This window comes from Globicephala melas, chromosome 5 (assembly GCF_963455315.2).
Source record: "Globicephala melas chromosome 5, mGloMel1.2, whole genome shotgun sequence".
In the NCBI taxonomy this organism is placed as follows: Eukaryota; Metazoa; Chordata; class Mammalia; order Artiodactyla; family Delphinidae; genus Globicephala; species Globicephala melas.
The window spans coordinates 66,443,073-66,466,801 of NC_083318.1; the positions used below are offsets into that span (position 1 = coordinate 66,443,073).

General features: G+C 40.3%; 1 protein-coding gene across 4 annotated transcripts in view; it reads right to left on the reverse strand.

Moving 5' to 3' along the window:
* Window positions 1-23,729, reverse strand: part of ATP8A1 (ATPase phospholipid transporting 8A1) — a 237,352-nt gene that overhangs the window by 197,480 nt on the left and 16,143 nt on the right. For all 4 annotated transcript variants that reach the window (XM_070045570.1, XM_060299279.1, XM_030881147.2 and 1 more), the window contains exons 2-4: window positions 3,094-3,208; window positions 1,503-1,602; window positions 415-513 (exon numbers count right to left, since the gene is read on the reverse strand). In XM_070045570.1, the coding sequence (XP_069901671.1) occupies window positions 415-513; window positions 1,503-1,602; window positions 3,094-3,208 (314 nt within the window). The remainder of the gene's footprint in view (window positions 1-414; window positions 514-1,502; window positions 1,603-3,093; window positions 3,209-23,729) is intronic.

A 23,729-nucleotide genomic window follows, 5' to 3' on the forward strand; every position in this document is an offset into this window, starting at 1 on the left:
ACAGACCTACTAGAGAAGGGACTTGAGGATACGGGGGGGGAAGGGTAAGCTGTGACAAAGTGAGAGAGTGGCATGGACATATATACACTACCAAACGTAGAATAGATAGCTAGTGGGAAGCAGCCACATAGCACAGGGAAATCAGCTAGGTGGTTTGTGACCACCTAGAGGGGTGGGATAGGGAGGGTGGGAGGGAAGAGATATGTGAACATATGTATATGTATAACTGATTCACTTTGTTATAAAGCAGAAACTAACACGCCATTGGGAGCATATTTTAAATACTTTTAAGTTGAATGGGGATTTTAAACAGTCTGTGTCCAGAATTAAACAACTTAGGAAGAAACTAATTTTTTAAAATATGTATATAAAAATAACAGAGTTACATTTATTTATGAAAAAACAAATACTTACAATATCTTCTATTATCTCTTTGACAGCTGCCACAGCTAAAATAAATAAGAGAGGAACCAGTGTTGTGTAGCGACCTGTTGGTGATACATCAGGTATTTGCTATCGGAAGAGAAAAAAAGGATGAGAAATTCAGTAAGAACTAGAAGGTTTATAATAGATTTAAAAACAACAAAGGCTTGGAGCTTCTTAAAATATGCTTCATTGATTTTACCATCTTGGTAGACTAAACACTACATGAGGTAATTTGCTTGTACCTAGTATGTAGCTGGGAGAGAGGGTTAATTAGCTTCACAGCAAGCAGTTGTGTGTAGGACTAACACCTACAAAGGGGGATTGGTTAACTAAATTACAGCATGTCCATACACTAAAATTTCACACAACCATTAAGGACGTTATTTTAGAAACACAATGAATCACACGGGAAAATATCCACACATTATTATATGGATAAAGCAGATGATAAGACATATATACTCTAAGATCCCCTTTTTGTAAAGTAAGTCAATTAACAATGCTTGGGATGAAAAAAAAAAAAAGACCAGAAGGATAAACACCCAAATTTTAAGACAGTAATTTCCTCTTGGTGGTGGTGGAATAGTAAGAGTTATAAAATTTTTTCTTTGTTGTGTTTTCTTATTCTTTTTGCATGAACATAGACTACTTTTTAATAAAATGAAACTTTTTTCCTAATTACATATAACCCAAATACAAAATGAAAGAATTTTTAAATGGTAACTTACATTCTAAGGTTCAGAATTGACAAGGTTACTGTTACTAAAATCACTTACTAGTTTAAGAAAAAGTCCCATCCCCCTTTACCACCCAAAATGAATAGTCCCCGCCACATTAAATTTACAGAATGTTTAAAAGAAGTTGATAAAAATGAATCAAAAAAAAATGAATCAAAAGGCTTGATAAGGTAGCAGCAGTATTCTAACTCGGCTTGCAGCAGGAGCTGGAAATGCCCACCAAACCAGCTTATCTCTGTGCTTAGATAAGCTTCAGAAGATTGGTCATGGGCTTAAGAAAAACATTTATTAATATCTGAACACATGATTTTGAGCTAAGGTTTTACAACATGACTTTACCTGAAGCAGTGCAATAAAGAGAAAAAATGAATTAGCGGCTCTTCTGAACTGAGAGTAGAGAAATCTTGGAAGGAATGTGATTACGTTATATTTTGCAGTGCTAGAAAACAAAAATGAAAAGCAGCATAAAAGTCAATTACTCCACAATTAGCACCCATGTTTACAAAATTCTATTATCACCATATAAAAAATTAAATGAACAAATGTCCTCTGTTTTAAATTGGGTGAATACTGCAAATGGTCATTAACCTCAAAGAAAAGGAGTGAAAGGAACTGTCTAAATAGTAAGAGTTTAATTTTCTGCACAATATCTTTTGTTATCTTTGGCCGATCATCCTGTTATCATTACTAGCAACGGCTTACAAAGAAGAGCACCTTTAGTTAAGATAGTGTATAATATGTTAATAGAAAATAAAATCTTGCAAAAAGAAAAATCAGCAATTTGAGCAAGACCAGAAACATCAAATAGAGGGACTTCCCTGGATAACGTCAGAGAAATGGGGAGTTTTGGGGGGTTCTGTCTGAATTTTCTTCATGGCTCCTCTAGAAACTTGGCTAGGACTCCACACCAAACATCAGATATGTCCACAATCAGGAAGATATCACCATTTAGGTCTCAGAAATATCCAACCTTCCTCTTGTTAATTAAATAGAAAGGAGATTAAAGGGACACATGCCACACTCCTTAAGCTCAGAAAAGTTACTGTATAATTTGAAGGTGTAAATATTAATTTTAAACGGTCATTTCACAAATCTAGGAGTTTTGTCACCAGAAAACTACTGGGCTGACGTGTGGCGGGAAGGGGGCTGGTGTTCACTTGGTTCCGGAGGCCACTTAGTGAATAGTGCTTATAACAGCAATAGTTTTACATTATTGTTGGAATGAAAATAGAACAGTGAAGTAATTCTCACACCTTCCATTCCTCGACACCATATGAAATTTTGCAAGTATCGAAAGCCAATATTTAAAGACTATTTAACAAAAAGGAGTTCTAAGTGAAGAACTGCAAAGACTTCTTTTAAAAGGTGAAAACTTGTTAATCAAAAACAACGGTTCATGCATCTATTAACAGGTTTAAGACAAAGGCACATACCCATGAACAGTTTTCATTATTCAGATACTGAAACTAGAACTGGTAGCATACATATGGCTGCTTAGCCCTTCTCCTTCCTGCTTCTAGATTCTTTTGTTTGTTTTTTTGCGGTTCGCGGGCCTCTCACTGTTGTGGCCTCTCCCGTTGCGGAGCACAGGCTCTGGACGCGCAGGCTCAGCGGCCATGGCTCACGGGCCCAGCCGCTCCGTGGTATGTGGGATCTTCCCGGACCGGGGCACAAACCCATGTCCCCTGCATCGGCAGGCAGACCCTCAACCAGTGCGCCACCAGGGAAGCCCTCTAGATTCTTATTAACATCTCCTTCTTGGCTAGAAGATGGAGAAACGGCTGATACACACTGCCTCCAGTAAGCTCTTAAATATTAAACTGATTTCACTGAAAACTCCTTGCAAGCATTTTCATTTTGGTCCAGCAGGGGAGATGTCCTCCCAAGTTCTGCTGTAATAGCTAGTCCCAAGCATTCTTTGGTTTCTTACCTGACATGGTTATTGCAGAATTTTGTCAGCTGGGGCTGGTTGATGAATATAGTCCTTACTTCCTCCTGGTCAGCCAGTGAAGTCTTCTCCGAAACATCATCAGTCTTCTCATAACCTTAAAGAGAGAGAGTCTTATTTGATAAGAAATGTTTCATTTTATTATCCAGACCAAAAACACATTTCATAACTATCCTAGAGCCTAAAATCTGTTAAAAGCTATCTACTTCCCTGTTATTGGTGTTGCTTCTATTCTAATAAAAGGAAAAATCCCCACATTTAACGTTTCTACTAAATTTGAAAGGCAGCACTTAACAGTCATGTGAAAGCTGACCCATTTCAAAAAGAGTAACATCAATTTTTAATTTGTACCCATCTTTTCCCCAGAAATGTTCAACTTATTTCCTTTCATTACACAAAGATATGTCCAAAAGTAACACAAAATTGTAAAATGGTTTACACTTTTAGATAAGACTAACAAGACAGAGGTAATTACAATACATTCTGAAATTTTAAGCATACACATTTAATGCTTTTCTGGTTTTGCTCTTTCTTTGTGAATAAACACAGAGAAAAAGATCAACATTAAGGTTTAAATAGGCAACCACCACAATGATCTAACTCACTATGATCATCTTAATCTTTCCAGTAATTAGAATTTATGTTTACGAATGATCTTAAGTTTCTTAAGATCAAGTCACCTCACCATCACTGAAACAACGTAAACAGATACGGGCAATTTCTGCTGGGTAACACCTTGCTGCAATGTTGACAACACTTTAAAAAATACATGCAGCTTCTAGAAGAACAGAAAAAATTTTAAACTGCTTATTTTACTTTCCAGTGAGAATTAAATGAGACTGAATTAAATCAGTCCCTTACCCCTTTCCTCGAGTCACCAACAGTACTTTATCTCAAATACCCACTTTTCTTCTCTTTTCTGCCTAGTCAGTGCCAACTCCTCCCAAAAGACCTGCCGACAGCGGTCTCTTCTGAAGTATTCTCTGGTGCTAAAGTCAGTGCATCTTCATTATGTTCCCACAGGCCTCTGTACCTCCCCTGTCCCTTGAGTCTGTCCCCTACCAGAATGGAATTCCCTGGGGCCATAGCTGGGGTGCTACTTATCTTCCAATACCAGTACTAACAAACAGCAGGTACTCAATAAATGTTTGCCAAATAAATAAAAACTAAATGACAAAGGACTTGTTACGTGCCCATTTCTTTGAGAGCAAGCAAATGATTCTCCACCCACTGATAAAGAAACTGATGACAGCCATGTGCTGGTAACAAACTGTACAATAAAAGCTTGCCTGTGGGGTTCCGTTACCCTATGAAACCAGAAAATCATAGGAGCTTCCTACAAAGGGGCAGAACATGAGCATAGGGACCCGGCAGGTGAGAAACAGTGTAACTGTGTGCAGGGCAGTGCACACAGGACAACACTGTTGAAGAATACACAAAAGGCAAGGTAAAGACAGGTGAGATACAGTGCTGAAAAAGCACACAGGCCAGGTTTAAAAGGACCTCTCACGCTTGTGAAGAAGTCTGGATCACATCCTCTCGTTGGTAGTGAGCCAACGAAAGCTTGCCAAGGAGAGAGGCACAGGGTGAGAGCCACACTTTATACTCATCACGTTGGAGGTCACAGGGATCCAAACTAGGTACTGTCACACTCATTTTGCAGTCTTAGACACATCAGCAGCTTTGCCCATGGTCACATGGTTAATAATTATCTGTCACTACACCATGTTTTAGACGCAACACAAACTTTCCTCCCTACTGTATACAATCAAAATTCCATATAGGGATTGCTAAAGACTGAATGTTTATGTCTCCTCCAAAATCCATGTGTTGAAATCCTAACCCTGGATGTGATGGTATTAGGAGGAGAAATTTTTTCGAGGTGATTAGGTCATGATGGTGGAATCCTCGTAAGAGGGATTAGTGCCCCTTTTAAAAGAGGTCCCAGAGAGATCCCTCCCCCCGCCCCCACCATGTGAGGACACAGCAAGAAGACGGTCCTCTATGAACCAAAAGGCAGGCCCTCACCAGACACCTAATCTGCCAGGGCCTTGATCTTGGACTTCCCAGGCTCCAGAACTGTGAGAAGTAAATTTGTTATTCATAAACCGGCCAGTCTATAGTATTTTATTAAAGCAGCCTGAACAGACTAAGTCATGGATTATCAGAGGCACAGCAATATTAAAATTCTTAGAAATCTTTTATTAGATTTTCCTTGATGACAGCACAAAGACCGTAGTGTACTGTTTACAGTACCTTAACTGGACAAAGTGCCTCAAGAAAACCAGCTCTCCACTCGGCTTTGAACTGATATCCTCAAGTTGTACTTACTTTACGTAACGTTCTCAGTTGAGGTGTTAGGTATCACTCCTTACCTGACACATCCATTTATACTGGGGTTTCAAATGCTGCCAGGTAAACTTGGACATCACCTCTCCCCATCACGTATGAATCTGTATTCAAAAATTTCTTGGGGCAAAGGACCCTCCTAGGAAAAGGGGATTGGAATCGCCTCTTTCCTTAAATTTTGGTCTCATACTTCTGGGTTACAGGTGAACACATCCCCTATAACCGATCAATATGCACCAGACAACTCTGTTTTTATGTTTTTTTTCTTTTAAAAATGTTCTCTGCAGGAGATTGGTTCAAGGTGGCGGAGTAGAAGGACGTGCTCTCGCTCCCCCTTGCAAGAGCACCAGAATCACAACTAACTGCTGAACAATGATTGACAAGAAGATGCTGGAACTCACCAAAAAAGATACCCCACATGCAAAGACAAAGGAGAAGCCACAGTGAGATGGGAGGAGGGGCGCAATCACAATAAAATCAAATCGCATAACTGCTGGGTGGGTGACTCACAAACTGGAGAACACTTAATACCACACAAGTCCACCCACTGGAGTGAAGGTTCTGAGCCCCACGTCAGGCTTCCCAACCTGGGGTTCCGGCAATGGGAAGAGGAATTCCTAGAGAATCAGACTTTGAAGGCTAGCGGGATTTGATTACAAGACTTCGACAGGACTGGGGGAAACAGAGACTCCACTCTGGGAGGGCACATACAAAGTAGTGTGTGCACGGGGACCCAGGGTAAGGAGCAGTGACCCCACAGGAGACTGATCCAGACCTACCTGCTAGTGTTGGAGGGTCTCCTGCAGAGGTGGGGGGTGGCTGTGTCTCACCTTGGGACAAGAACACTGGCAGAAGTTCTGGGAAGTACTCCTTGGCGTGAGCCCTCCCAGAGTCCGCCATGAGCCCCACCAAAGGGCCCAGGTAGGCTACAGTGTTGGGTCACCTCAGGCCAAATAACCAACAGGGAGGGAACCCAGCCCCACCCATCAGCAGACAAGCAGATTAAAGTTCTACTGAACTCTGCCGACCAGAGCAACAGCCAGCTCTACCCACCACCAGTCCCTCCCATCAGGAAACTTGCACGAGCCTCTTAGATAGCCTCATCCACCAGAGGGCAGACAGCAGAAGCAAGGAGAACTACAATCCTGCAGCCTGTGGAGCAAAAACCACATTCACAGAAAGATAGACAAGATGAAAAGACAGAGGGCTATGTACCAGATGAAGGAACAAGATAAAACCCCAGAAAAACAACTAAATGAAGTGGAGATAGGCAACCTTCCAGAAAAGGAAATCAGAATAACAATAGTAAGGATTATCCAGGACCTCAGAAAAAGCATGGAGGCAAAGATGGAGAAGATGCAAGAAAAGTTTATAAAGACCTAGAAAAATTAAAGAACAAACAAACAGAGATGAACAATACAATAGCTGAAATGAAAAATACACTACAAGGAATCAATAGCAGAATAACTGAGGCATAAGTGACCTGGAAAACAGAATGGTGGAGTTCACTGTTGTGGAACAGAATAAAGAAAAAGAATGAAAAGAAATGAAGACAGACTAAGAGACCTCTGGGACAACATTAAACGCAACAACATTCGCATTATAGGGGTCCCAGAAGGAGAAGAGAGAGAGAAAGGACCAGAGAAAATATTTCAAGAGATTATAGTCGAAAACTTCCCTAACATGGAAAAGGAAATAGCTACCCAAGTCCAGGAAGCGCAGAGAGTCCCATATAGGATAAACCCGAGGAGAAACATGCTGAGACACATAGTAATCAAATTGGCAAAAAATAAAGACAAAGAAAAATTATTGAAAGCAACAAGGGAAAAAAGACAAATAACATACAAAGGAACTCCCATAAGGTTAACAGCTGATTTCTCAGCAGAAATTCTACAAGCCAGAAAGGAGTGGCATGACATATTTAAAGTGATGAAAGGGAAGAACCTACAACCGAGATTACTCTACCCGGCAAGGATCTCATTCAGATTCGAAGGAGAAATGAAAAGGTTTACAGACAAGCAAAAGCTAAGAGAATTCAGCACCACCAAACCAGCTCTACAACAAATGCTAAAGGAACTTCTCTAAGTGGGACACACAAGAGAAGTAAAGGACCTACAAAAACAAACCTAAAACAATCAAGAAAATAGTAATAGGAACATACATATCGATAATTACCTTAGACGTGAATGGACTAAATGCTCCAACCAAAAGACACAGGCTCGCTGAATGGATAAAAACAAGACCCATATATATGCTGTCTACAAGAGACCCACTTCAGACCTAGGGACACATACAGACTGAAAGTGAGGGTATGGAAAAAGATATTCCATGCAAATGGAAATCAAAAGAAAGCTGGAGTAGCAATACTCATATCAGATAAAATAGACTTTAAAATAAAGAATGTTACAAGAGACAAGGAAGGACACTACATAATGATCAAGGGATCAATCCAAGAAGAAGATATAACAATTATAAATATATGTGCACCCAACATAGGAGCACCTCAATACAAAAGGCAACTGCTAACAGCTATAAAAGAGGAAACTGACAGGAACACAATAATAGTGGGGGACTTTAACACCTCACTTACACCAATGGACAGATCATCCAAAACGAAAATACATAAGGAAACAGAAGCTTTAAACGAAACAATAGACCAGATAGATTTAATTGATATTTATAGGACATTCCATCCAAAAACAGCAGATTACACTTTCTTCTCAAGTGTGCATGGAACATTCTCCAGGATTGATCACACCTTGGGTCACAAATCAAGCCTCAGCAAATTTAAATCATATCAAGCATCTTTTCTGACCACAACGCTATGAGATTAGAAAACAGTTACAGGGAAAAAAATGTAAAAACACAAACACATGGAGGCTAAAGAATACATTACTAAATAACCAAGAGATCACTGAAGAAATCAAAGAGGAAATCAAAAAATACCTAGAGACAAATGATAATGAAAACATGATGATGCAAAACCTAAGGGATGCAGCAAAAGCAGTTCTAAGGGGGAAGTTCATAGCAATACAATCCTACCTCAAGAAACAACATCTCAAATAAACAACCTAATCTTACACCTAAAAGAACTAGAGAAAGAAGAGCAAACAAAACCCAAAGTTAGTAGAAGAAAAGAAATCATAAGGATCAGAGCAGAAATAAGTGAAACAGAAACAAAGAAAACAATAGCAAAGATCAATAAAACTAAAAGATGGTTCTTTGAGAAGATAAACAAAATTGATAAACCATTAATGAGACTCATCAGGAAAAAGAGAGGACTCAAATCATTAAAATTAGAAATGAAAAAGGGGAAGTTACAACAGACACCGCAGCAATACAAAGCATCCTAAGAAACTACTACAAGCAACTCTATGGCAATAAAATGGACAACCAGGAAAAAATGGACGAATTCTTAGAAAGGTATAACCTTCCAAGACTGAACCAGGAAGAAACAGAAAATATGAACAGACCAATCACAAGTAATGACATTGAAATTGGGATTAAAAATCTTCCAACAAACAAAAGTCCAGCACCAGATGGCTTCACAGGTGAATTCTATCAAACATTTAGAGAAGAGCAAAAACCCATCCTTCTCAAATTCTTCCAAAAATTGCAGAGGAAGGAACACTCCCAAACTCATTCTATGAGGCCACCATCACCCTGATACCAAAACCAGACAAAGATACGACAAAAAAAAGAAAATTACAGACCAATATCACTCATGAATATAGATGCAAAAATCCTCAACAAAATACTACTAAACAGAATCCAACAACACATTAAAAGGATCATACACCATGATCGAGTGGGATTTATCCCAGGAATGCAAGGATTCTTCAATATATGCAAATCAATCAATGTGATTCACCATATTAAAAAACTGAAGAAGAAAAACCATATGATCATCTCAATAGATGCAGAAAAAGCTTTTGACAAAATTCAACACCCATTTATGATAAAAACTCTCCAGAAAGTGGGCATAGAGGGAACCTACCTCAAAATAATAAAGGCCATATATGACAAACCCACAGCAAACATCATTCTCAATGGTGAAAAACTGAAAGCATTTCCTCTAAGATTAGAAACAAGACAAGGATGTCCATTCTCACCACTATTATTCAACACAGTTTTGGAATCCCAGTCATGGCAATCAGAGAACAAAACGAAATAAAAGGAATACAAATTGGAAAAGAAGAAGTAAAACTGTCACTGTTAGCAGATGATGTGATACTACACCTACAGAATCCTAAAGATGCCACCAGAAAACTACTAGAGCTAATCAATGAATTTGGTAAAGTTGCAGTATACAAAATTAACGCAGAGAAATCTCTTTCATTCCTATATACTAATGATGAAAAATCTGAAAGTGAAATTAAGGAAACACTCCCATTTACCATTGCAACAAAAAGAATAAAATACCTAGGAATAAACCTACCTAGCGAGACAAAAGACCTGTATGCCAAAAACTATACGACACTGATGAAAGAAATTAAAGATGATACAAATAGATGGAGAGATGTACCATGTTCTTGGACTGGAAGATTCAAGATTGTGAAAATGACTATACTACCCAAGGCAATCTACAGATTCAATGCAATCCCTAACAAATTACCAATGGTATTTTTTACAGATCTACAACAAAAAATCTTGACATTTGTATGGAGGTACAAAAGACCCCAAAGATCCAAAGCAGTCTTGAGGGAAAAAAACAGAGCTGGAGCAATCAGACTCCCTGACTTCAGACTATACTACAGAGCTACAGTAATCGAGACAATATGGTACTGGCACAAAAACAGAGATATAGATCAATGGAACAGGATAGAAAACCCAGAAATAAACTCACGCACCTAGGGTCAACTAATCTATGACAAAGGAGGCAAGGACATACAATGGAGAAAAGACAGTCTATTCAGTAAGTGGTGCTGGGAGAACTGGACAGCTACATGTAGAAGAATGAAATTAGAACATTCCTTAACACCATACACAAAAATAAACTCAAAATGGATTAGAGACCTAAATATAAGACTGGACACTATAAAGCTCTTAGAGGAAAACATAGGAAGAACACTGTTTGACATAAATCACAGCAAGATATTTTTTGACCCACCTCCTAGAGTAATGGAAATGAAAACAAAAATAAGCAAATGGGACCTAATGAAACTTAAAAGCTTTTAGAAAGCAAAGAAAACTACAACAAGAGGAACAGACAACCCTCAGGATTGGAGAAAATATTTGCAAACGAATCAACGGACAAAGGATTAATCTCCAAAATATATAAACCGCTCATGCAGCTCAATATTAAAACAACAAACAACCCAATTCAAAAATGGGCAGAAGACCTAAATAGACATTTCTCCAAAGAAGACATACAGATGGCCAAGAAGCACATGAAATCTGCTCAACATCACTAATTATTAGAGAAATGCAAATCAAAACTATCACCTCACACCAGTTAGAATGGACATCATCAGAAAATCTACAAATAACAAATGCTGGAGAGGGTGTGGAGAAAAGGGAACCCTCTTGCACTGTTGGTGGGAATGTAAATTGATACAGCCACTATGAAGATCAGTATGGAGGTTCCTTAAAAAACTAACAATAGAATTACCATATGACCCAGCAATCCCACTACCGGGCATATACCCAGAGAAAACCAGAATTCAAAAAGACACATGCACCCCAATGTTCATTGCAGCACTATTTACAATAGCCAGGTCATGGAAGCAACCCAAATGCCCATCGACAGACGAATGGAATAAGAAGATGTGGTACATATATACAATGGAATATTACTCAGCCATAAAAAGGAACGAAATTGGGTCATTTGTAGAGACGTGGATGTATCTAGAGACTGTCATACAGAGTGAAGTAAGTCAGAAAGAGAAAAACAAATATTGTATATTAACGCATATATGTGGAACCTAGAAAAATGGTACGGCTGAACTGGTTTGCAGTGCAGAAATTGAGACACAGATGTAGAGAACAAATGTATGGACACCAAGGGGGGAAAGTGGCAGGGGGAGGGGTGGTGGTGTGATGAACTGGGAGATTGGGATTGACATATATACACCAATATGTATAAAATGGATAACTAATAAGAACCTGCTGTATAAAAAAATAAAATAAAATTCAAAAATAAATAAATAAAATCCCCCCCCCAAAAAAAAATGTTCTCTGCAAACTGCCCCCTTCGACAGTTATGATGACCAGATGAAGACCTCTGTGTTCACACCTGGGCAATGCCTTCAGTGAGAGATTGATGTACAGTGGTGGCGAAGGTAACCGAAGGAAGGATCCCCCCGACCGACTCTGCCCCAAAGCGGGTAAAACTTAGATGGTACCCTTGTTATTCCTTCCCATACGTGGTCTGCCTTTTGTTTTAAGGAGGGAGGCTGTGTCCCTCGGGATTTGTTTAGTAATTTAGAGGCCTTGGTTACGTAAGTCATTAAAATTCACTAGTAGCTTTTAATCCACTTGTCCTGCCTTCTAAGGTCTACTGAGAACCAAGCCAGCTCATGTGTCATCCCCTCACGGAACGCAGTGGAGGAGAGTGAGGCCATGTATCCATTAACAGTTCTCATGGAGTATTCCCTGAAGGTCAGGTGAGCCTTCTTTGTCCTGAAGTCATGCAAAAGGTGAAGAGTGCCAACAGAAAGAAACAGACCTTAATCAGGCTCTGGAACCATCTCTCGCAGCTTTTCTTAGCACAAGAGTTGCACAAAGAAGGCACAGGATACTCCCACATTTAATGGAAATGGACTTCAAGGGGTCTGGGTGACTGCTTCTGGGATCCCCTCAGGCACCCATCCTCCCTGGGTTAGTACTGAGATGGTCCAGAGTGAACTCTGATGCCCATCTTGGAACACGTTCAAACCCCTTATCAAGTATAGTCAAACGGACAGCATCTGGCAAACAGCAAAGCCAAGAATAAAACGTGACTTTAAGTAGTTACTTACTCTCATTAGGCTTCAGTTTCCCAGTCTACAAAATTTTATAGAAATTTTATATGGAATAGTTGCTATTAAATGGAAGAATTTATGCAAAGTACTTAACAAAATGACTAATATTTGTTAGGTACATAACAATCTATTATACCTAAATAGTTAATAGAAGTAAATAATGATAAATTGGTATGTGGAAGCTTACAGAAATGGGAGGCTGGCACGCTGCCTCCAAAGTAATGTCCAGAGTGGTCATTCCCTACCTTGTAATTGTTAATTCATCTGCTTCCCCTGTTACCCTGAGAGTTATCTGAATAGTACACCTCTGGCTCACAGTAAGCACTCAGTGTCTAATGAATTAACAAATGAGCAAAAATATATTTAACAATATATCAAGAACAGATCCTTCTCTTAGAAGTAGACACAGGTTATCCAAGCCTGTAAGACTGATGCATAAATCCAAAATGACAGTTAGTAAGTTTATTACTAGAGAAATAATTGCCACAGGAACTAGAGTAACTGAGGTCCCATAATTAATTGAATTCTCCCCTGGTGGCCTATGTAGAAAGTCCAGAGACCAAGTGATGGTGTCTGGTGAGCACTGAGGTAACCCACTGGTCGTTAGATGATATGAGTCTAACGGCATCGGGCCAGCACAGCCTGATGCACCCAATTCCACAACAGGGGTTGAGGCACTGTCAGACCAAAAAATCCAAAGTCTGTTGGAATACCCTGGCAATGGGGCCATGATACCAGATCTGTCCACCAACACTTCTCTTCCCCTCCACAGAGCTGAGAAGAGTGCTGCCAATGTTGACCTCCCGGACTCACCCTTTTCCAGAACATTTCCATCTTGAAATTCAAACTGACATTTTATCTGCCAGTGGGATTACAATCAAAACCTGCAGGCCTAGGAACAAATTTGCCCCTCATGCAGGTGGCTCTGGTCCTATCATGTGTTGACCTTACACAGAAGTAAAAAGGTAAACTCATTTTCCCCCTTTCCAAGTTCTTGGGGGCATATCAACATTGCCGCCAAGTACAGACACACAAGCTCATGATGATCATGCTACCAGGTACACAGTCCTTCCCCACGTTTTGGATTCTCCAGGAGAATCACTCAGGCATTCACCCCAGTGTCCTCAGTGCTCAGTCAGGTATTTGACATCCACTAAAGAATCATTACTCTTCTGACACTAACAGTTCTACAGAGGAAACCTCTGCAGCCACCTTCACACAGCCATTCCTTTAAGGATTAGAAATGAGCAAGGGCTCAACAGTGCCTTCTGAAATACCTTAGCTTCTTTTGATGTTATACTCTCCAAGTTCTATAATGTCTTTTTTTAAAATAAATTTATTTATTTATTTTTGGCTGCGTTGGGTCTTTGTTGCTGTGCACGGGCTTTCTCTAGTTGTGGTGAGCGGGGGGCTACTCTTTGTTGCGGTACGCGGGCTTCTCATTGCGGTGGCTTCTCGTTGCGGAGCATGGGCTTCAGTAGTTGTGGCATGTGAACTTCAGTAGTTGTGGCTTATAGGCTCTAGAGCGCAGGCCGGTAGTTGTGGCGCATGTTGCTCCGCGGCATGTGGGATCTTCCTGGACCAGGAATTGAACCTATGTCCCCTGCATTGGCAGGCAGACTCTCAACCACTGCACCACCAGGGAAGTCCCTATAAGGTCTTTTTTTTTTTTTTTTTAGTTTTACCTGTTTCCTTTTACCATTTAAAAAATTTTTTATTTTATATTGGAGCATAGTTGATGAAGAATGTTGTGTTAGTTTCAGCTGTACAGCAAAATGATTCAGTTATACATATACATGTATCTATTCTTTTTCAAATTCTTTTCCCATTTAAGACCAGCCAGAATCAAACCAGTCTCCCAAAATAAACTACTCTGGACTAGTTTTTATTGAAATAAATAAGGAAAAGGCCAAATAGTATAGACAATGATTCTGTAATTCAGAATTCCAGGTATACTGAAAATTCTGTATTTTGTGTTTGTAATATCCCACTTGATTATTATTTCCCCCAGCAGAAAAGCAGTTGTTTTCTGAATTGTGGTTTGTTTTAATTAATGATGAAATTACTTAGTATTTCCTAAGCACACACCAACCTGGGGATTTTACCAGACCAAATTCTGCATTCTTGGTTATAAAATGACCAAATGCTACTTCTAGACTTCTGAAGCATCAGTGATTTCAGTATAGGGAAATAAAGAGTCACACGTCGCTTTTAGCTACTGAATGTGCTACAAGATATTACTTTGTATTACTAAATAAGGATATAGAAGCACCATCCTCCTGCTGTCCATTTCAACTTCCAACAATAATTTTCACTATCAAGAAAGCATAAGATGCTGATGGGACAGCACCTCGATCATGGCCCTGAAGTGAACACTTGGTTCATCCTCCCCTAACAGCATCTGATTATTAAACCCACTTAGTGGTTGTGAGGCGACCTCTGGTTCTTCCACTAATTACTTATGTGATCCTGTGCACATAATCCCTGGGAGTTATTCCCTTCCCTTGTAAAATGGGAAAGGTAGGCGAATACGTAATCTGAAATTCTCTTTCAGCTTTAAAATCCTGTGAAATTAGTATCCACTGGGCACCTGGATGAAAACAGTCAATACCTTATTTGTTCAGAAGAACAGGGAAATTAAAAAAGAAATTTCCTTACTTGAGCCAGATGTTTCAGAGTAACAGCTGCTTTACCTAATCAGCAGCCAGACACAGGCACAAAGTCAAACGGTGCTTTGTGCTCATGGCTGAATCTCCATATGTGAAAAGATAAGTAGTGACTATAATCTGTTGCCAGCAACCACCTGGCACCCACCCACTGACCAGTGTCCACTGGGTTACCGAGTATGTTGACACCTAGTTTTCCTTTCTTCCTCTGTCCAGATTCAGTCACGTGCTCAAATGCACACAGTATAATGCAGTAGAGAAGAAAAATGCTCAATAGCTAAGGCGAAAGGCTTTGTGCCCTCTCCTACAATTATAGCAGAAGCATCATCTCAGAAATTTTCCATTTCTTGTCATAATTTATCACGACCCAATCAGTAAGACCTGTTGTTCATTAGCTCATTCATTTGTTCATTCATTCATTCAACATATTTAAGTGCCTACTATGTGCCAGGCTTTTTTTTTTTTTAAAGCTGCAGAAACAGCTTAAAATAAGATAAGGTTCCCTTCTCTCGGGAACTTATTTTCCAGAAGAAAGCAAGATAATTACAGATCATGGTGAGTATGATGACGTAAAACAGGTGATTGATAAAATGATTGGCAGAATTCTCTGTGCCTCAGTTTCAGCATCTATATAATGGAGTCGATAATAATACCTACCTCAAAGGGGGCTTGTGAAGGACCTGGTAGTTAATCCATGTAGAGAGCAATGGCTGGCATTCAGTAAGAGCTCAGTAAATGTCAGCTGTTCTCACTGTTGTTGCTGTTATCATTACTGCTATTGCAGCTTTCTATTGAGTGGTAAGAGAGGTACTGAGAAGCTGAGCTGAGCCCTCAATGAGAAAAGATAAAGGACAGTGTAAACACAACCGGGGAACAGCAGGAGCAAAGCCAAGGTGGCAGGAATGAGCTTGGCATTTCCAGGAACATGAAGACCCGTGACAGTGAACAGGGGACGCCATCAAACAAGAAGGGGCACGGCCAGATTGGGAGAGACAAAAAGAAACCCGAATTTATATCCTTCATGTGGTAGGAATCCACGGAAAACTTTTAGGTAGGAAGATCATTTTGAGGCTACTGTGACAATTCAGGTAAAAGACAACGAACGGGGCCTGGGTGAGAGAGTGGTGGCAGAGATGAAGTAGATGATACAGGATATTTTTTTGGAGGTGGAGCTGGTCTGACCCTCATAGCCTCTCCATGTCTGTCATCATTTCATCCTGTATGATGCCACATATACCCACTGTCTGATGCTACTCCAACCAAAGCCCAAGACTTGAAAGAAATCTAGGACTTTAAATATAACAAATGATTAATGACTTCACAGAATTCTCTTTACAACCAAACAACCCTAGCCTTAGATATCACACAGCTTTTTCTCATTATAACATGGTAATCAATAATATTGAAAACACAGGGTCTGATCAAGGAAGGCACTACAGAATCGTGACTGGTGGTACAGACCATGGAGTGAGAGAGAGACAGTTTAGGTCCCTTATTTGTGAGGTATGGTTATCTTAGATTACTTAACTCTAGCTGCTTACCTTCTTTCACAGGATTGTGTGTACAGACTAAATGAGATAGTGCATGTGTAAAAAGTACCCAGGACACTGCCTGGCTCTTCATGCACACACAAACATTCTAGCTCCTATTTTTATTGCTGAAATCAAAAAGGTAGACTGTGGGGAGAAGGAACATGTTTTGTAGTCAGATCTGTGTTCAAATTCAGATTATGACACTTCTACATAACACTGGGCAAACTGTTTTATGTCTGAGCCTCAGCTTCCTCACGTAAAATAGGGTTCATAGGAGGATTAAATGATTATGTTAGCAATGTAGCACAATACTATCACTCAAACGGTTCCTGTCAGTGTATCCTCTATCCAGAGATTATATAAAGTTAATCTTTCCTTCAAAACACTTGAGATGGGTAAAACAAGTCTTAGGGACACACTGAGGTAGGTACTAACATGTAAAAAACTTTTTGCATAATATTTAAAGTTGTGACCAGTGAATAAATCTAGAGAGTAAAATAAATTTTACCCTACAATTTTATAAATTAATATTTAGCAAGTACATGTTTTCCTAAAATTGTCATCTGTATGGGGTTATGTAACAGAAGCAGGGGTGGGTAGGTAGGAGGGAGAAGAGAACAAGACACGAAATCATTCTGTTGCATGGTAATATGGTTTTGAACCATTATGCTTTTGCAGACTCGACTTTATCACGATTATAAGTAAGGCTGTAATTGGAATCATAATATCTACATTATATCCTAAACATATTCAGGAGAATCCAACTATATATCCTTTTACTCAACGGCTTCTAATATTAGACACTAAAGAGACCATATTAATTGCTCGCATTTCTTGAGCTAGAATGAAGTCTTTAGACAACAGTGTAATGAAAGAATATTAACTGGAAAACTAGCCAGAGACTTCAGGGGTACAACTGCAGAACTTAGGTGTGATTAAAGTTAGGTGCTAGTTAGTAGGAAATTATGAGCATTACCCATGATCTTTTCCAAGGTTTAATAGGTTTTAATTTTGTTCCCTGCAAAAAATAATAATAAATTAAAAGTCCTCAACTTACATATATATTTTTTTGGTTCAAGTTTCTGGAGCAAAGCAATCTTTGGCTGAATAATTTAGACATTTGTATTTTATTTATTTTGCTTTTAGTGGTTACCATATATATTGTTTATTTAATTAGAAATACAGAAGCAGTTACTAGAGCTACAAAAGAGATTTGAAATCCCATGTTCTGCATTGTTGGAGCAGAACGGTCATTTCAAACGTTCAGTTGTGAGACTGACAGCAGCTGTTCAGACAGAGAGGGAACAAAAGGAAGGAACCACCACTCTGGAAACAATGAACTCGGTCCTTTAAAGGTTAAGACTTACATACTACAGTTTCAAATATGGCACTGAAGAAATAAACACCTTTAAAAGCACGGAAATTAAATAGAAACTATTCAGCAATGCATCTCAAATTTCTAGACCATGACTGCAATAGCCAGAGGGGAAATGAAATTTTCAATTGCATCAATACACCTTCCCTGTACCGAATATTGATTCAAGCTCTACGCAGTGAACATCTGTTGTTCATTCCATTTCAGCGTCTGCCTCTCCTGAAAAGAGTCTTTGGTTTTCCTTGGAGAACTCCCCTCCCCCAACCGTAGGCAGTCTTGAGGGACTGGTCCATAAAAATACCATTCCCCCTTTTTTTTTTTTTTGGCAGTATGCGGGCCCCTCACTGCTGCGGCCTCTCCCATTGCGGAGCATAGGCCCCGGATGCGCAGGCTCAGCGGCCATGGTTCACGGGCCCAGCCGCTCCGCGGCACGTGGGATCTTCCCGGACCGGGGCACGAACCCATGTCCCCTGCATCAGCAGGCGGACTCTCAACCACCGCACCGCCAGGGAAGCCCCCATTCCCCTTTTTGACTTAAAGGTGCGCACATGAGCCATGCTAAGCTAATCACAGACAACTTCCAGTCTAGACATATGAAAAGGCTAATAAGCATAGATAAGACAGATTCTGTGGCATCCGAAAGTAACTGTCCATTAGTCCAGCTGCCGTGCATGCTCCTTGACCTTCCTGTAAAAGCTTTTCATTTGATTCTGGGAACTACTCTACCTACTTATAAAGATTATGCTCAGCTTCCATAGTGTGGAATTTAAGCAGAGGCATTTCAGTCCTCTGCTGAAAGCCAAGTCCTGTCCCACCACGCATCTAACGTAGGTAGGCATTGACACTGGACCCGGACTGGGCCTTTCTTCTTCTTCAAGGAGCCGAATCCTGTTCTCTGTCCCCCAGTCACTAGCTGGCTTTTCTGCTCTGCATGGAACGATGACCTGGAACCACCTGGAATGCAATTACCCTGCCCCCCAAAAATATCATGAGGCTGCCTGGAACCCTCCCCAACAGGCCCTACTTGCTAAGATCTCCTCTGATGTTAACAGCTGCCTTATCCAAGCCCTGAGTCCAGCATGTTCTGGGATATCTAGGGGTTTCCATCCTAAGGAACTTGTACAACAGCCAAAAAGCTTCCCACATTCCCAGCTTCTTCTCCTTTACCTTCTTGTTTATGCAACTGTGATGCCAGCTCATTACCCTCAAGCCCATTTAAGTTATAACAAAAAATATCCACTTACCCTGATGATGTAAAACACGGTTATCTGCTTCAAAAAAAATTGTTCTTCATCTTACAAAAGAGTTCACTCCACCCCACCCCCAGGAATTCTTCTCAAAATGATGAAGATGAGGAAACTTGCTTCTTGTGTGGAGAACTGCTGATGGTCAAAGGGCCAGTGAGTACCAGCGCCAGGATAATATTTGGAAATCGATGAAGTCCAACTCAGTTCTAAAGCTTTAACACTACTGGATGCATTTATTCATTCAACAGCTAAGCTTGACCTGGCCTCTCCCTCTGACCCCATTTCTCCTCTACTGGCCCTATTCCACCTCAACACAGTTTTTCCAGCCACGACTTTCCCCTACTTCATGGCAGTGTAGATGCTATTACATGTCTAAGCAGTCTCCCTGACCATTCATTCTTGAGGTGTCACCTACAAAAGTTTTGAATATACAGTGGTCTTTTGAACACTCCAATATTAATCTTTTGATCTGTATACTTAGGTATATAGCAACTGACTTATGCACAGAGAACAGGACAGGCATAAGGGCACATGTGTGTATCTATCAGGTACTACTCTAATATGGAGAAGTAACATAAATAACACTTCAGGGAAGTCCCTTGAATGCAATAAATTTTCTACTTTAATATAAGGTATCCAAAAATTCCTAGAACTTTACAATCTTGTCCCGATCCTGATACCCACTAATATATCTTCTTATTAGGACCTAATATTACCATACATGGTAAGTGATATTTTTCTGTGTCTTTGTGGGAACCGATCTAAAAATAAACAAGTGTAAAAACATATCACCATTATTCCTTGTCTAAAAGAGGAAAAAAAATAATGGCTTAACACTTCCTGCACTCATGCTGAACTGCAACAAGCTCCAAAAGTAGCACTACAAATTCTAAGTGGTAGAAACTGAAAAAAGTATTCCTGACATTCAGAGGAAAGGCTAGCCTTAAGCAGTATTACATGGAAACCTATGCATGCCTAGTGTTGGGCCTCACACACAGTAAGCACTCAATTTCTTCTGCTGCCAGCTTTGGATACTAACCTAGAAAAATAATCATCTCGGGCATGCTGAGTTACTGCAAATAATAAAGAAAACACTTATGAATGCCAAATCATGCTTAACAGGAAAAGGAAGCAGAACAATGAAAGATAAAAGGAATCTAATGATATCCCCTTGGGGATAACCCATAGATTCTTTGGTCAGTCAGCAGAAGTAAGTGGTATGTTCCCAATATAGATAAAACATTGGCATAGAAACAGACTGCACTAGCAGCGAGGGGTTTCGACCACCAGACATCCATCAGGCATCTCCTAGAAGGCTCAATTAGCTAAAAGCATCATTTACTTGTCTTGGCAGCAAATTCATCTCTTGAGAAGGTATAGGAAACAAGATGAGGAACTGCTAACTATGGACTGGATTCTAATCAACGCAGAAGTGATAAAGCTAGTCGAAAACATAACTGTACCAAAGAGCTTTTGGCAGTCAAAGAGGGAAATACCAGGCTAAGCCAGACATGTGTTCTAGATTTCAAGAGGATGTATTTCAAGTTAGCATCAAGACCCAAAAGGGGCAGAAAGAAGTCCGGAAGGCTGTCTGAAGTAACATGGTGACTAATTGTGAAAGGTCCTGTCTAGGGGGAAAACGGAAGTGTGGTCAAAGAGACCATTGTTGCAGCACAAGAAGTCCTTGAACAAGGAAAAGCAGATAAAAAGATCATGGGAAGGAAAGGTTGGAAATAGGCTTACATGTTTAATAGCCAATAATAACAGATGTACAGACATCTGAAAATGGAGGAAAGGTGTTTTAAAAAATGTTAGAGATTACAGAGGTGTTTTCTTCCTTCCATTTGGAATACAAGGAATTGATGGGGTAAGTCTGCTGCCTGCAATAGATCGTGTAATGTTAACGGACAATAAAAAGCAGAACTCCTCAACCCCTACTTCTCCGGCTTCACTTCATTCTCCATCAAGGATAATCATCCTAAAACTAGGAAGGTTGGAACAAATAGCTGGAGGAACTAAAGCAAAAGAGAAGGTAGGGAATTATTTTAAAAAGAAAAAAGACAAGGTAGCACCTAGATGTTCTAAATAGATTCATATCTTGTAGCATGTGTGTATACACACATGTATAGCATTTAAAAATCTATAGAACCATGAGAACTTGCAGAAGAATTAAGTGAACTGTCATTAACCACAGAAGAACCATGGTGAATGAGAAAGGTCCCAATGTTCTAAAAAGGAAAGTAGATGGATCCTGTACATTATAAACTACTGTTCATGAAAAGGGCGGTCTAGAGACATGCTTTCAGAGTTCACATATTTATATAATGAGATCTACAGCTTCTAAAGGATTTAAGGTTAATTTCTGAAAATAATTCAAAAGTTAAAAGGAACATTTCCCTTTTGTGTTGAGAATTCAGTTAACATTGAGTAGGGGTTCGTTGTTTTTAAAGTGGTGTTTCTCATACCCAAGGGAGTAAAAGGAATTTTTCCCCTATAAAAAAGATCCTTTACATTAACCTAAACCTGAACAATAAATGTTACTGGCCAAATCCTTAGCATTCTGAACTTCAACAAGGTTAGACTCACCCTGTTCTTAAAAACCTGAGACACTGGATCCCATGATTAGGTAACAATGTGGATTCACAACTGGTCGACAAACATCCACAAGGGGACGCATACTGGAGCCTTCCTTTGGTTCCCCCTTCCCACAAGCCCTTCTGAAGCAGTCTAGTCTGGGTCACCCCTGGCTCCTGCCCCTCCTCCCCTCTCCTGGCCTAGTCCCCTGGCCCTGGGAGTCATGATCAACAGGTGCACCTGACCAGCAGGGCCAACTGGACTTCCTTCTGAGAAAGTTGACTTGTGGTCCAGAGACGCAAGCAGGCAGACTCGGCACTGAGCAGGGACCAGACTGAGCCTGGAGAGTTCGGCTGGAGGCAGGTCGCGGCACCCCCCAATGAAGCCACGTGTATGGTGAAGGTATGAAGAGAATGGAGTAGATAGAGAACAAACCAGGGTAATACCAGGCAGAGTGAGAGACCCCAAAGACTGAGTCTCATGAGGCTCTGTTATGATCCAAGGGACCCCTGGAGAGTTAAAGTAGGCGCATAACTTCCTGAGCGATCTGGAGCCAGACGGCCTGGGTCCCAATGACAGAATAAGATAAGGACATACATGGCACGATTGATAAATGTGCAGATGACATAAACGAATCAATTCAGGAAGGTTTTGAGAGGTTCAATAAATTGAAGATCCTATACTAAGGCCTATATAAATCAACTGTGCAAATATAATATGGGGACATTTGGCACAGCAAGATGTGTAGAAGACAAATGATTTTATCACCTTTATTGCTTTCTTTCTTTCTTTTTTTTTTTTGCGGTACGCGGGCCTCTCACTGTTGTGGCCTCTCCCGTTGCGGAGCACGGCTCCGGATGCGCAGGCTCAGCGGCCATGGCTCACGGGTCCAGCCGCTCCACGGCATGTGGCATCCTCTCGGACGGGGACACGAACCCGTGTCCCCTGCATTGGCAGGCGGACTCTCAACCACTGCGCCACCAGGGAAGCCCCCACCTTTACTGCTTTCTTAGCAAGAAAGAACTTGCTAAGAACTAGATCCATGTGAGAATGGAAAGGGCTGTTTTACAAGGGGGCGGGATTCCCGTCACAGAGTTCGATCAGGAGCTGGATAACCAATTGGAGAGGGCTGTACCGGGGACTGCGTACACAGTTCCCTCCAAGTCTAGAGTTCCATGATGCCATCTTCCTAAAAAGACTTTTTTTTAAAGACAGTTATGAGGTCATCAGAGAACCACTAATACAGTGCCAAGGCACAAGCAAGCTTTAGTCACTTTGTATATGGAAAAAAAAGAATGATTGAATTAGTGGATAAAAATGCGTGCAGGGTAGGTAACTCCACTAAGTTTACTAGCAACGCATTCATAGGAAGATACAACTGAATTATAGTTCTGAATAAGCCACCTCTTGAAACATACTGGGAAAAAAATAATAACTGTGCAGTTACCTGAATTGTTACAACTTTTATTTTTAGAGCTATTGATGCATTTTATAACATAAAAATGACTGGTTCCAAGACTAGTCCTCCTTTTCTCAAAAGAAGCAGAAGCATCCAAGTAAAATCATTTTGCTGCTGTATTGTTCTCAGAATGAGTCAGTGGAGTTTGATGGGCCACCTGCTTATCTCCATGGTGATTTTGCGAGAGAGAAAAAAAAAAAATTCACGTTTTTAAAACCGTTGTCTCAAGTGTCAAAAACACTCAGTGAAGAAACTAAAGCCTACCTGCTAGCTTGTGGTTTTGGAGAAGCCAGTGCAGCACACACAGCAACATGAATCACTCAGGAGCCAGCAAGAACAGCTTTTTACTCTATAGAACCAGACACTACCCAGGATCAGGAAAGAGGTGACACCTTCCTCTGCCTACTGATGACAAGCAGTGTCACAATCTGGCATGTGAAGTAGCCAACAAGTC